The 13727-nt window shown below is 38.5% G+C and overlaps 1 protein-coding gene across 1 annotated transcript in view; it reads right to left on the bottom strand.

Annotated features, from left to right (window-relative positions):
• Positions 1 to 13727, bottom strand: part of SEC23A (SEC23 homolog A, COPII coat complex component) — a 1400163-nt gene that overhangs the window by 581834 nt on the left and 804602 nt on the right. The window contains exon 12 of the mRNA XM_044074240.1: positions 3368 to 3457. Coding sequence (XP_043930175.1) covers positions 3368 to 3457 — 90 coding nt within the window. The remainder of the gene's footprint in view (positions 1 to 3367; positions 3458 to 13727) is intronic.

Here is a 13727-nt window from a genome sequence, read left to right as displayed (position 1 = left end):
GACCCAACCGAGGCAGAGATAACCAAAGGCTCGGAAGTCGAAGAAGATTTCTGCAGCATACTGGACTCTGAAAGGGTCTCGGTAGAGGCCTGCAAAAGTATCACGTCTGGCATCAGGGGCTGCCCAGGCGTCTCACTGAATTCCAGAGAACTGACGACCTGCTTAGTGGTAGAGTCATCGGAAGGCTTAGCCTTGTGCAGTCTGTCTCTTATCTTTATGTTTTTTCGGAAAGTCTACGAATTGTTGGCTGATGGACACCATTTCGGAATGTGAAGATGGAAGATGAAAATACCTGGCTACAAGGAGTGCTCTATAACAAATGGTTCTCGCATTAAAGAGGGCACAGAACTGGCAACGGGGGGACATCGTGGTCTGGGCCTAAACAAGTGATGCAATATGAATGGAAGTCTCAGTGTGGGATCTGTTTTCCACAGGCGAGACAACTGTTAACTTTTTCAGACATCAGTTAGTACAAGAAAAAAGGATCCCCAACCGGGTACTTAGCTTTAGACGTTTTAAGCTGTAATTCAAACTCTGGTAGTGAGTGAACTGCTTCTGCTAGGGGCTCCACGGCAAGAAAGACTGATGTAATGATGTCGGCTGCCTTGCTTTATAGCACTGATGACCTGACATCAGTCTGCAAGCGCCATCAGCTGATGCAGAAAAACACTGACTCTGGTATTCAGGCTGGCTGAGAGCTACCAAAGCAGGGATAACCCACAGGTGATGACTGCAACAGTGAAACACGAAGAACATCAAGACTGTCCAATTCAGAACATTTCAACCATAAAAGGACACTCAAACTTCTGTCATTGCAATCCACTAATATCAGTCAATATGCACACTGTCTGCAGAAGTAAAAGTCATGTGAATAATTCCACATTAAAGAGTAACTAAGAAAGAGGTTGCTGCTAGCAAACACCTTTATATTTCAGTGTTTCATCCACAAATTCAGTACCTGCTGCCCTTAAAGAATAAATCACCTAAGTTACATTAAAAAGAAAAGGTAATACTGTAATAGGGAATAGATGGCAAACTGATTAATAGGTTCATAGTTACTAAACATCTCATCCAAAGAAGGACATACTCAGGAGTGCAACACGCTACCCCCTTAAAGTACAACACAGTATCAGAAATCCATCTACATGCTGTGAGAATAGAACCCACACCCTTCTGCATCAAAAGCAAGTATGAAACCTGTTGCGCTACTAACAATGCTTTTCAATTCTACAGCACAATAGTAATAGCATTTGCTAAATGAAACAGTCGCACACTGTAAACATACTTAGCCCGAGTAGCAGTAAACTTCTCTTCCCTTGAAGCTCACAACTCCTTGAAAATGCACCTGAAACTTAATTCCTTGAAAAATGCACCTGAGGACTCAGACTCTTCTTTCCAGTAACTAAGGTAAAGGATTTGAGCCCGAGCAAATTAACTAACCACCTGCTATCCCAAATTAGGGCATTTTACTTACACATGCATACACACACCTCTCTCATTACTTGTCTGTCTGTGTTGTCGTCTTCTACACACCTACCTACCTTATTTGCAAAAGCCACATGCTATCCCTAACTAGGGCATTTTACACACACACACACACACACACACACACACACACACACACACACATACTCACACTCACTCTCCTTACTTGTCTGTTTATGTTGTCTTCTACACATCTGCCTACCTCACTTGTGGAAGCAGCTAGAGGAACGTCATTTTGCATGTACACACACACACACACACACACACACACACACACACACACACACACACACACACACACACACATCCCACTCACTCCTTATTTAGCTGTCTGTGTTGTCTGCAGACACACCTGAGGAAGCAATGTCTTCTACTCACTTGCCTACATGACTTCTGGAAGCAGCTAGACAAATGTTTACTGCATTTAAAATCCATATGCATGGAACACAGAAAGAAACAGGTCTGTGCAATGATGATGCACACACAGATGCAACTAGTATGCCCGACTGGACTCAAAGGGCTTTCCTAAGGAAGAATGCCCTAAAAACATTTTTTTTTTTAATTATAAATGTAAATATGACAGTCCCCTGACCAGAGGTCCCCCTCCCAGTCATTGGGCCCTAGGCGACTGCCTTGGTCACCTAGTGCTGGATCCAGCTGAGATCAAAGGGTAAAAAAAGGCTTCAAACACAAGCCATTCAGAAAATAAACTGCAAGAAAGACCCTGCCATGCTAGAGTCTTTACTGGTACGCAGGTATGGTCTTAAGGGGTCATTTGCACATATCCCATGGGCCTCTACTACAGGAAGCTTAAGTTTTTACAGACTGAAGACTTTAGCTTGGCTGGGTCATCCTTGCAGTTTTTGTGTGACTTTTCCTTCTTAGCCTGTTTTTCATAAGCAGTGTAAAATCTGATGTAAAAGAAAAGTTTTTAATTTGTTTTGCCTCCTTAATATAGTAGGACTATTATACAATAATAATAATAATAATAATAATAAAATGTTTGTTAACCAGGTAGGTCCCCTGGACACACAATCCCTTTTCAGGGGTGACCTGGGAGTAATGTCTAGTTAAGTGACTTGCTCAAGGTCACGCTGCAGGCAAATGAGGACTCAGGGAATCAAACCCAGTAGCACAGGAACTACAGCTTTAACCTTTAGCATCAATTGCCCTCAAGCTTAGTATACACAAATACAAGTAGAATGTAGAGTCACATGGCAAAAGGTATGCTGAAAGCTGTAAACCTTTAGGGATGTCTCTTACAGATATACTTTTATTAAGTTATTTAAGTGGTGATGCTATGACCCTCTAAGAATTCAAACCGAAAACAAGCACATTTTTACAACTGAGAAAAATTTGTAAGACATTTAAACACTGACTACAATTTTGTCCAAAACGATCTGACACTACTCAGGAATGGCCAACTAAGCCAAGCCAGTTAATATTTTTGAAGCAAAAGGAACCAAGAGGAATGCCTTAATATACCGTACATGCTTACAATGGAGGAAAATAAGTACGAGAAATGGATCCTTCAACTTGCTGAAAGGAAGGACAACAGGAACGTGGTTATGTTCACTTGCTAGACTACTGCAAGGTCCTCTACAAAGTAAAATCTTAATTTGCTCTGAAACAGTGAACAACAGACTGAACTGTAAGCTAAAGGAAAACACCAAGAAGTTGTAAGTACAGTAATGTAAATCTAATACTGGTACCATAACACACAGGTTCAAAGGTTATAGAACAAGGCTGGTTGTACCCATTTGATTTAAGATGAAACCAGTTGTTCTAACTTCCTTTGTTAGTAAGTACAGAGTGTCTGTGTGTATGTGTCTAAGGAAATTTTCACTTGTGAAGGACAACCACAGCAAATCTTTAGACCCACCTGATTAACAACTTCAAAATACAAAGCAAGTGTAGTGTGGGGATGAAGACCACAAATCTTCCACTGACATGTACCTCCTGTCCCTATTTCCTGTAAAGACAAAAGGGGAAACATTTTTTTCATATCACAAATGTGATGAAGTGCTACAATAAAGATTTCTGTGCTTTGCAGTTTATAATCTTCTAACTCAAAAAGGTACTTCTAGATGAGAAAACTACATATATGGCATGTAACAGAGGGTATTCAAAATAAGTTATTAGTACAGCTTCTAAAGTTAGATTGAAGGGTTCTTACTTTTCTTAAAATGCACTTACCACTACAGTAGTCGCCAGTACACTAAACAGCTTATAATAAACATGTCTTCATAAGACTGCAGAACAGATAGACCACTGTAAACAATCTCAACAGTACCCTTCACATTCCATACAAAGTATGTTCTTGCTCGACAGTTACTCAGACACAGGGACTATGACTAGATACAATTTAAACACAAGTAGATGAGTATAGCAGAATGCAGCAGGGAATGTTCTATTATGTTCAGTTACACATTTAGTTATCCCATTTGATCTTTACAATCAGATGTTAATGCAAAGCTGGTTAACATTTCTCCAATATGACATGGGTCACAATACAGCTGAACTTGAATACACACACAATATCACACACAAATTTCATGTCTCAAACCATAAACAAGCTCCAATAAAGATTTTAATGCTCTTCAATTCCTTTTCCACTGAAATATACAAAAAAAAAATCAGATGACTCAGAAATCTTACTTCTTGTTGAGAAAAAAAAAACATGACATAAATAGAATATTTAATTAGTTTGGCCACAAATAATTAGAACAAATATTTTTAGATCTTGCATTAAGGCTAAATGCACTAGTTAGTTTAAAACAACTGGTTAACACATCCTTCCTCCACAACAAGGGTATAGCAAGGTAACTACCATGGAGTACACCTTTTTGAAATGAATTTACGCAATTATGTATGTATTTATATATGACGTTATGTGATTGTGCACTGAGATATGCTAGAATTTACATTTTAATTAATCCTTTTTCATACTTACCATTAATTTATTTTTTAGGCTATACATTTGTTACCCCACCCCCACCCCAAATATCAAGCCGGCTTTACTTTTTTTTTGGGGGGGGGTGACTTAAAACTGTCATTTCAGGATTTTTTTCCTTTTCAGTACTGAAAAGTCCTGCTGTTGCGTCTACTGTGGGAAGGGGAGAGGTGCTATATTCAATTAAAAAAATTCCTGGCTACAACCCTACCCATGACTTATATAATGCAATACAGTTCAAGTTATGAGAAATACCGATTTCCTCTGCATCATTCTTTCTCAAAAAAATTCAGTTGTGTCTGGACTAAAGGAACTATCAGTCTTCAAATTACAATTAACCCTATAACCTTATTCTATGTGGCTGTTTCTGTTGAAAACTAACAAATTTAATCCACACTGTTACTTGTGGTCAGTGATGCCCAATATCCTACAGTAACTGATTCTGTTTCATATGACAGCAAAAATAAATATTTCTATATTTTGATTATACACCTCTACAAAATGAATACTGGTTACAATGTTTAAATGTGAATTCAAAATTAGTCAAAGAGTTTAGACTGCTGAAAGCTTTTTACTGTTTTGCTCTAGATTATTTTCGTTTCTGTGCCTGCCATCCATTAGCCTGCCATATATACTTAGTTCCTCTTTATGTCATGGATTTTTACACTTAAAATCTGTTGGTCAAGAAGAGCCCTAAATAAATATGTTGCCTGGGACTTCACTCCCAAACTGGTCTTTACGAAAATGCTGCTGATGTGAAGTACACAACATTTCCCATTAAGAATACCCACCTATGAAGTAAGTATGCCCAATTTTGGCTACTGTGATTGAACATGGCGTGGTTATGCCCACTGCACAATGTGATTCTGATAACCCTCCACTGCCACTAGAGAACAGTCCAACAGACAGTAAGAATACAACTCCCACTTTCCCGAGATGGACCAGATGGAATTTGCTTTACTATGCAGTTTGTTCTCGTCAGCTCCCAGCTTAGCCAAACCTGGGTTGTTTGGATCACAAACAGGGCTCTTCCTTGTTTTTCTTTTCTTAACATCTTTATTAAATTGCTTAAGACACAGGCAAACATACACTGATATAAAATAAAACAAACCATATTAACATGTTTCTAATTACATACATTACACATCACATGTTCTTTTTTTATAACTATCATCAGCTGAACATTATATAAATTGCTCAATTTCTGCATTCCCTTAAATCTCTATCCTCCTCCTGAACATTATTCTGCATGTACTGTTCCCACAATTTCCATTTATTTTTATGTAATTTGCTCATTCCCTTTAAGATACCAATTCCATTTTTTAATCATTGTTACAATATATAATCTTTCAAACACAGTCAGTTTAGACTTTGATTACCATTTTCTAGTAATTTACTTTTTTGGCAGCCACCAGAATTCAATTTAAGACGGCCTTACTAGTCTAAGCAATTCAGATCTTGTGTCCTACTGAAAAGGATCATTTCTTTAGTCATACCCATTTGCTCACCCAATATTTCTGACAATGTACTCTGCAAGGAATTTTTTAAATCTGCCACCTCATTTCACTCCTAAAATATGTGTTCCCAGTTACCTTTTCTTCCCCATCATGCCTCGAACATTTGCCATCTACCCAAGGAAAATTTTTCTGAAGTCTAACTGGGGTATAAAATACACATGCAAACACTTTCATGCAAAAAATTCCAAATCTTATGGACTTTGTGGCATACCTGGGAGCCATATCTTCTTCTTCTTTTGTTTTTTCCCAGTTAGGGGTCACCACAGCGGATCATCTGTCCACTCATGATTGGCATTGGAGTTTTACAGTGTCGAGTTGCCAGCCTGGCACCCAACCTTCCACAGAAGGCACACACACACACTCACACACACACACACACACACACACACACACACACACACACACACACACACCTAGGGCCAATTTAGAGTGTCCAATCCACCTACTGCATGTCTTTGGTATGTACGAGGAAACCAGAGCACCCGGAGGAAACTCACGCGACCACAGGGAGGATATGCAGACTCCGCACAGAAGGCACCCCAGATGAGAATCGAACCGGAGAACCTCTTGCTGTGAGGCGGCAACGCTAACCGCTACACCACCGTGGCCGCCCACCTGGGAGCCATATATATATATATATATATATATATATATATATATGCCCATAGTTCCCTTGTAAATTGCTCATCCAATTCCTCTTCCCAAACTTTTCTAACCTCTCTTGACTGATTCTTATAGTTCTAGTGCAATATATTATTTTGCCCTAATAAATTATTCCTTTTTAACACCAGCTTCTGTTCTACATCCAGCTAAAAACTTTACAGAGTAGGTCTTTCACTTAAGATCCCCCTATTCCCTTTCTCTTTGCCTGTCTCTGATATCAAACCCTGGTAGGGAAAGCAGTCTTGAGCCTGCAGTCAAAATGTCTTCTTGGCCTCATCCCATTGCATTATTTTCCCTCTCTAGTTACTGGCTCCCAATACCTTGGTTCCTTTGACACTTTTTGCCAATAAATTTCAGCCCCCACTTGCCTATTCTCTGTACCTCTACAGGGAGTCATCCCCATTGGCAAAATCTCCATTGTCCATTCTCATGTTGGCTTACCTGTTAGAATACTTTCCACTACTTTAGGAATATAATATTCTGTATGGCTATTATTCTCCTTAAAGATCTGCATTCAAAATCCCACTCTCTCATTTCTTGAATCCCCCCCACTTCATCATCTTCCCTTTCTACTCTGAATTACAGCCTTCTAGATTGTGATATGGATATAAGACTTAATTATGCAGCTTTAAAACATCCCTTCAAATCAGGTTAATACCAAACCACCTTGTTCTATTGGAAGGATCAACTTATCCCACTTGATCACTGCCCCTTCCTTTCCCAGGTAAATTCCTTCAACTCTTTATTAATTATTGTCAACAACTTCTCAAATTCTCCTCTGGTTAATAAAAAATATGCTGTACCTGCATAAAAAACTAAAGCCACTATAACATTTTCACTGAATGTATCCTACTATCCATCATAAACAAGCACTTTCTGTTTCTCAGTTTTTGCATTACCTTTTTAGTCTCTTCCCACCTATCCTCGGCTGCCATAACAGAAACATTTTTAATCCATACTCCTAAACACTTCATCTTATTTCCCCATAAACATGGGTATTGCTGAACCAATTCATGTGTGGTACATAAAACGAAAACTATAGCCGTAAATTATCTTCATTAATTTTATAACCTGAAAAGAACTCTCTTAAAATATTCCACAATATTCAAATATCCTTTTCAGGATTTATCAGGTACAAAATATCATCTGAAAATAAAGCCAACTTTTCTTGATTACCATACCAAATATATCCTTGAATTTCTGAGTCCTTTATTTTCTTTTTACAGTGGTTCTAAATATAAAGCAAATAAAGGGGAAAGAGGACACCCCTGCCCGATTCCTCTGTTATGACACAACTTATCAGAGAGGAACCCTCCCACTTTAATTCTCGCCACAGATCTTTCCTATATCTTCCAAATCAACCTTATTATTGTACCAGGGAAAGCAAATACTTCCACTGCCCAACTCAAAATCCCAGCTTACTCTGTTAAATATTTTTTTCTGCATTAAGACCCACTAAAAGCAGCAGTATTTTCTTTTATTTTGCCTACTTCTGGTTCATCATTACTCTACTAAGGTTGTCAAAGGTTTGCCTTATTTCCACAAAACCAAAGTGATTAATTTCTATCAATGTTTACAATACCTTTGCCATACTTTTAGCTAGAATAGACAAAAAACACACTTCATAATCATGGTTTAAAATTGAAATGGGTCTATATAAAGCTGGGTGTGACAGGTCATCTTTAGCTATTACAGCCACCACAACTTTCTTCCAAGATGTTGGTGCTTCCCCTCCTTTTAAAATACCAAAACCTTACAGATATTTATAACTTTCTTCCCTCCTAACTTCCACAAGAATAGCATCTGTTCTTGGAGATTTTTCGCAGATTGATTATATGTCACCTTTTTTATTTCATCAACTATCTTAACTGTTAATCATGTTTCTCTAATCTTGGCAAAAGTCTTCCATAAATATTTCCATTTGTGCTCTTGCTTGATTTCCAAATTTCTCTGCTTTATACAAATTTTAATAACATTTCCAAAATATCTCCAATACCTCTACAGGTAGATTATGTTACTTTTTACAATCTCCTTAAGTTTGACAACAACACTTTCCACTTTCTGTTGCGTAAATCACTGTGCTAAAAGCTTTTGTGGTCTGGAGTTACCAAAATGGCAGCAATCTTTCTAAACGTGTGCATATTATCCAGATATTCACTCACTTTCTCTTTAGTACTCTACAGTTGTGCATCTTCTTGTAGTGTGAGATTCCCTTTATTCTGCAGCACTTTATAAAACCTTTGTCAGTCCCAATAAATAATTTGCATCACTTCTTAAACATCTCTTTCTCTTTAATTTCTACCCTATTTTTAAACTTAATTTTCCATTTTCATGTTATTCCCCTCACTAGCTGTAGCTTCTGAAGAAATTTCTATCTTCTCTAAGAACTCTCAAATAACTTCCACTACCCATTCCTTAAATTAATTTCTTTTAAACAGGTAGGCGGGAATGTGCCAGACTCTAATTTTTATTCATTACTGTATATTTTTATTTTGTTTTTTATTGCTGCATAATCTGAAATAGTTACTGGATGTGTGTTGAAGCTTTCAATTAAATGCACATGCTCCTGTGAAATATAATTTCTGTCTAGTCTAACCCAGATATTATACCTTGGGGAATAATATGCAAATTCTCTTAAGAGTTCCTACAAATTAATTTAAGTTTCTGCATCAAATATATTCATAATCTACACTATTTTGTTATATTCTCCCAATTCATCCTCGCTGTTGCAAATCAAGTACCAGTCCTCACCTATAAGTAATATTCCCTGCTGAAAGCGGATTATTTCTGCCAATTTTTTAGGCTCCATAATAGCAATTTTTGGTGAAATATAAATACATGCCAGCATATCCTCTTTCCTTGCCAACAGCCCCTTATTACCACAAATCTACCATCATCTTTTTCCCTTTTCTATCACTATTGCAGCTCTTCTGGCAATTAGTATAATTACTCCCCTTTTCTTTTGTCCCTGATATTCTACTGAATATTGATCCCGAAATTCTTTAATCATCAAATTCATATGTTGATTTCTAAATGGGTCTCCTGCAGCACTGCTGTTAGCACTCTGTATTTCTTAATATAATTCAATATATTTCCTTTTTGTAAGGTCATTTACATTCCAAGATAATATGAACAGTGTAGCTATTATGATAAGAAATTATAGTTCCCACATATTATACATACATTTTTTGAATGTACATTTCCAACTTACGTTTTACAAGTACACATTAGCATTTGGCAAGCTGATCTTTTATTTAGCTGTTTCTTGTCATCTCCATTTGAACCTATGTCACATTTTCAGGACTTTTTATAATCCCCGAGTTAACAGGGGCACTGAATTTAATAGTGGTACTCCTACTTTATATCACTAATCTACCTCCCATTTCTTCCTCATCTATCCTTATTTCACAGCTGTCTCTTCCTCTGCCGCTTATTCTACTCTTTCTTCTACTACAGTAGAGGTTGCTCCCTCCTCCTGTCTATCTTCCCAATTTTACTCTTGGTATTTCTCTATCCTTGACTCACGCTGGTACTATTCCCTCTCACACTGAACGCTCCTTTCTCTATTCCTATCCTACACACAATGCTCTTCCTACTTTCCTGATGTACTAAGTTTTTTTTTTTTTTTGTCTCTCCTCTCCTTACAGCTGTAACCACAGGTGTCCCCCTGTACTATTCCTACATATAAGGTTAGTACTTCGGTCAGGAATCCCTCCGGTCATAGTGAGGACGTCTGAAGATACCCTGGCCCAGGCATAACAAACACCTCCCAAAGTGGAAAAGGCACAACTCAAATCATACAGGGACAACTCAGTGTATGTAGCTCTAAGGGCAATATTATAGCAGCATTCTACTATTATCCAGCATCCTACCAGTGTATGTGATAGCAGCCTGCCCCTGAATCCATAGTTATCCCCTGTCTGCTCCTAATAACCCCATAAAGCACTACAAGTGTTGTGCAGAATCCTAGTGCTGGAAATCACCCCCTTTTCGCCACCAGGTGGCAGCATTTTTGCCATAAAAAGGTCCTGCTAAACCCACTCTTATTAGACCTGAAGGCTTACCAAATAGGATTTATCTCTGCCCCTAACAGAGTTTTTCTACTTAACAGCTTCTCTTTCACCCTAGTTTTTTTTTCTCCTTTTTTTGAAGGAATTACAATAGTTCCTGAACACACTACTAGTACAGAAACCACAAAATACACAATCCCACTCCCTGGCTTTACCTGCAGTTGTAATCCTGTTCACTGATTGTTTCTCCTGAGCCACCTCACCTCTCGGCTCTTCCCTCGGCTCACTCCGCTCCCTTACCCTACCCCCAAATCCCACCCACCCCCAGTGCATCTACATTTATAGCTAACTCTGACAACCAATCCAATCTCCACACCAATCACCACCTCCCTTCAATTACACTCAGACACACCCAAGCCAAACACCCCACCCAATAGCCAAACTAAAGATCTAGCACCCAGCCACTAACACACCCATCTTACTTCCTATCTAAATATCTCTAGTAGCTACACGAACCATGAAATTCATACCACTAGCTCTAATTCTAACTCTCACCACACTAACATTCACCACATCCACACCCACTAACATACCATTAAACAATTCATTCCACACAACAGATACTTACACACACACACACACACACACACACACACACACAAACACATATATTTCACAATCTGCTCTACGCTATTTAGTGACAGCTCCTTATTCTACATATATAAAACCCCTACCACTCAGACTCTCAAAAAACAAGCACTACCTAAAACAAATATAGATCTAGCACATGCTATAAAACTCAAACTAATCTACAAAAAATGTTTACTAATCTCAGGAGACATACACCCCAACCCAGGTCCATACAACAACATCCTCTCACACAAACAAACATCAGACCTACTTATTATAAACCTAAACTCAAGAAGTATATCAAACAAACTGCATGACCTACACACATTCATAGCCCAATACTCCCCAGATTTACTAACTATTACTGAAACCTGGCTAAAACCCTCCACCCAGAATGAAGAAATTCTTCCACCAGGCTATAACATCCTAAGACTATACAGAAATGCTAAAAAGGGAGGTGGAGTTGCTATTCTATTTAAAAACACACTCAACCTCCAGCCTCTGCAAACCCACTTCCCAAATTCCAAAATGCTGAAACATTAGGCTCAGTTCTATCTCTAAACAACAAAAAGAGAATTAACATCCTGTGTAGTTATATCCCTCCAGGAAATAACTCAGCAACTATAGAAGAAATCTTACAATGGGCTACAACCAACCTGCCACAAGAAACCATACTGTTAGGAGACCTAAATCTAGATTGGCAATCCTGTAATTCTAGCAATCCCACAAACCATATTAACTTATTTGGGTTCTCTCAACTAATTCAACAACCTACCAGAGTGGATCAAAAATCCAAGAAACAGTCAACTCTTGATTGGACTTTAGTAAACTTCCCTAGTCAAAATTATCTCACGGGCTGTCTACCTGACTCACTCAGCGATCACTGCCCCACTTTCCTTCTTCGTAAAAAGTTAAACATAGCCAAACCCATACTGTATAAGGAAACTAGAAATGAGCACAAGGTAAATCCACAAATTCTCAATAGTATATTACGACAATGTAACTGGCAGCCATTACATACTCTGGAACTAGACCAGGCAGTTAAACTATTCAATAGTACTTTTATGAATGTTTTGAATACAGTAGCTCCCATTAGAAAACTTAGAACCAAAGAAAAATATGCCCCTTGGCTGACTAGGACCACAAAAGGCTTACTACAAGCCAGAGATAATGCCTGAAAGATCTGGAAAAAGAACAATACTAGCTTAAATAGACAGAACTATCAACAACTTCGTAATCAAGCCAAAAGACAAACAAAGCTAGACAAACAAAGCTACTTCCTAAATCTCCAAAACAAACATTCTAAAAAACCCAAAAAGTTCTGGCATGCTATTAACTCCCTTCTAAAACCTGGTAGAACTACTACCCCAGCTCCCAACACAAATACCACTAATGACAGCTTAGCCTCTCAATTCAACCATCATTTCATAGACTCTATTCTATCACTATCTACTCAGCTATCTAGCAATAACCCTATATCCACCCCCACTAAGGACCATAGGAATATGCCATCTTTTACTCTCTCTCCCATACCAACCTCCATAGTGAAAAAGCTACTCTCAAAACTAAAACCTACTACTCTTGCAGCTGATGGCCTACCCACTAATTTCCTAAAACTAGCAGCTGAATCTCTAGCCTACCCTGTCTCAATTCTGATTAACCGCTCCATCAAAGAAGCTTACATCCCTCAACTATTTATCACATATTATCCCCCTACACAAAGGTGGAAACTCCTACGAGCCATCAAACTACCGCCCCATTGCTATCCTATCCCCCCTGTCCAAACTCCTTGAAAAATGTATTCATACCCAAGTGATGCATTTCTTAGCCTCACATAATCTCCTCTCCTCAACCCAGCATGGCTTCCGCCCAAACCACAGTACAACCACTCCTCTTCTGTCTTTCACTAACCAGGTTAACCAACTCAGAAATAACAACAACTTTGTATCTGCCATATTCTTAGATCTCTCTAAGGCATTTGACATGGTCTCACATAACCTACTACTAGACACGTTATCATCAATATCCTTTGCCCCCTCTACAACTGCTTGGTTCAAAAACTATCTCTCTGATAGGAAACAATCAGTCAAATGGCAAGGAACACTATCACCTTTACTATCATCCACCATAGGTATTCCACAAGGCTCAATACTAGGCCCATTACTATTCACTATTTTCACCAACAGACTAGACACCTCCACACTGCATGCATCACTCATACAGTATGGTGATGACTCCACCTTAATCTGCTCAGCCCCATCCCTTGCCACTCTTCAAAACCTTACCCAGGAATCCTTCAACTCCATTGAAAAATGGATTACTGATATCCAACTGATTCTTAACCCCAAAAAGACAAAACTACTACTATTCACCCCAACCAAATACAAACCCACACCCCTTATTTTCACTATCACTTCCAAAAATGGCACCACAATTTCCCCCTCCCTCCATACAAAACTCCTTGGCATT

This window comes from Protopterus annectens, chromosome 6.part0 (assembly GCF_019279795.1).
Source record: "Protopterus annectens isolate FY-2018-M chromosome 6.part0, PAN1.0, whole genome shotgun sequence".
In the NCBI taxonomy this organism is placed as follows: Eukaryota; Metazoa; Chordata; order Ceratodontiformes; family Protopteridae; genus Protopterus; species Protopterus annectens.
Note: the sequence above shows the minus strand (reverse complement) of the source record. Positions and strands in the feature narration are given on the sequence as shown.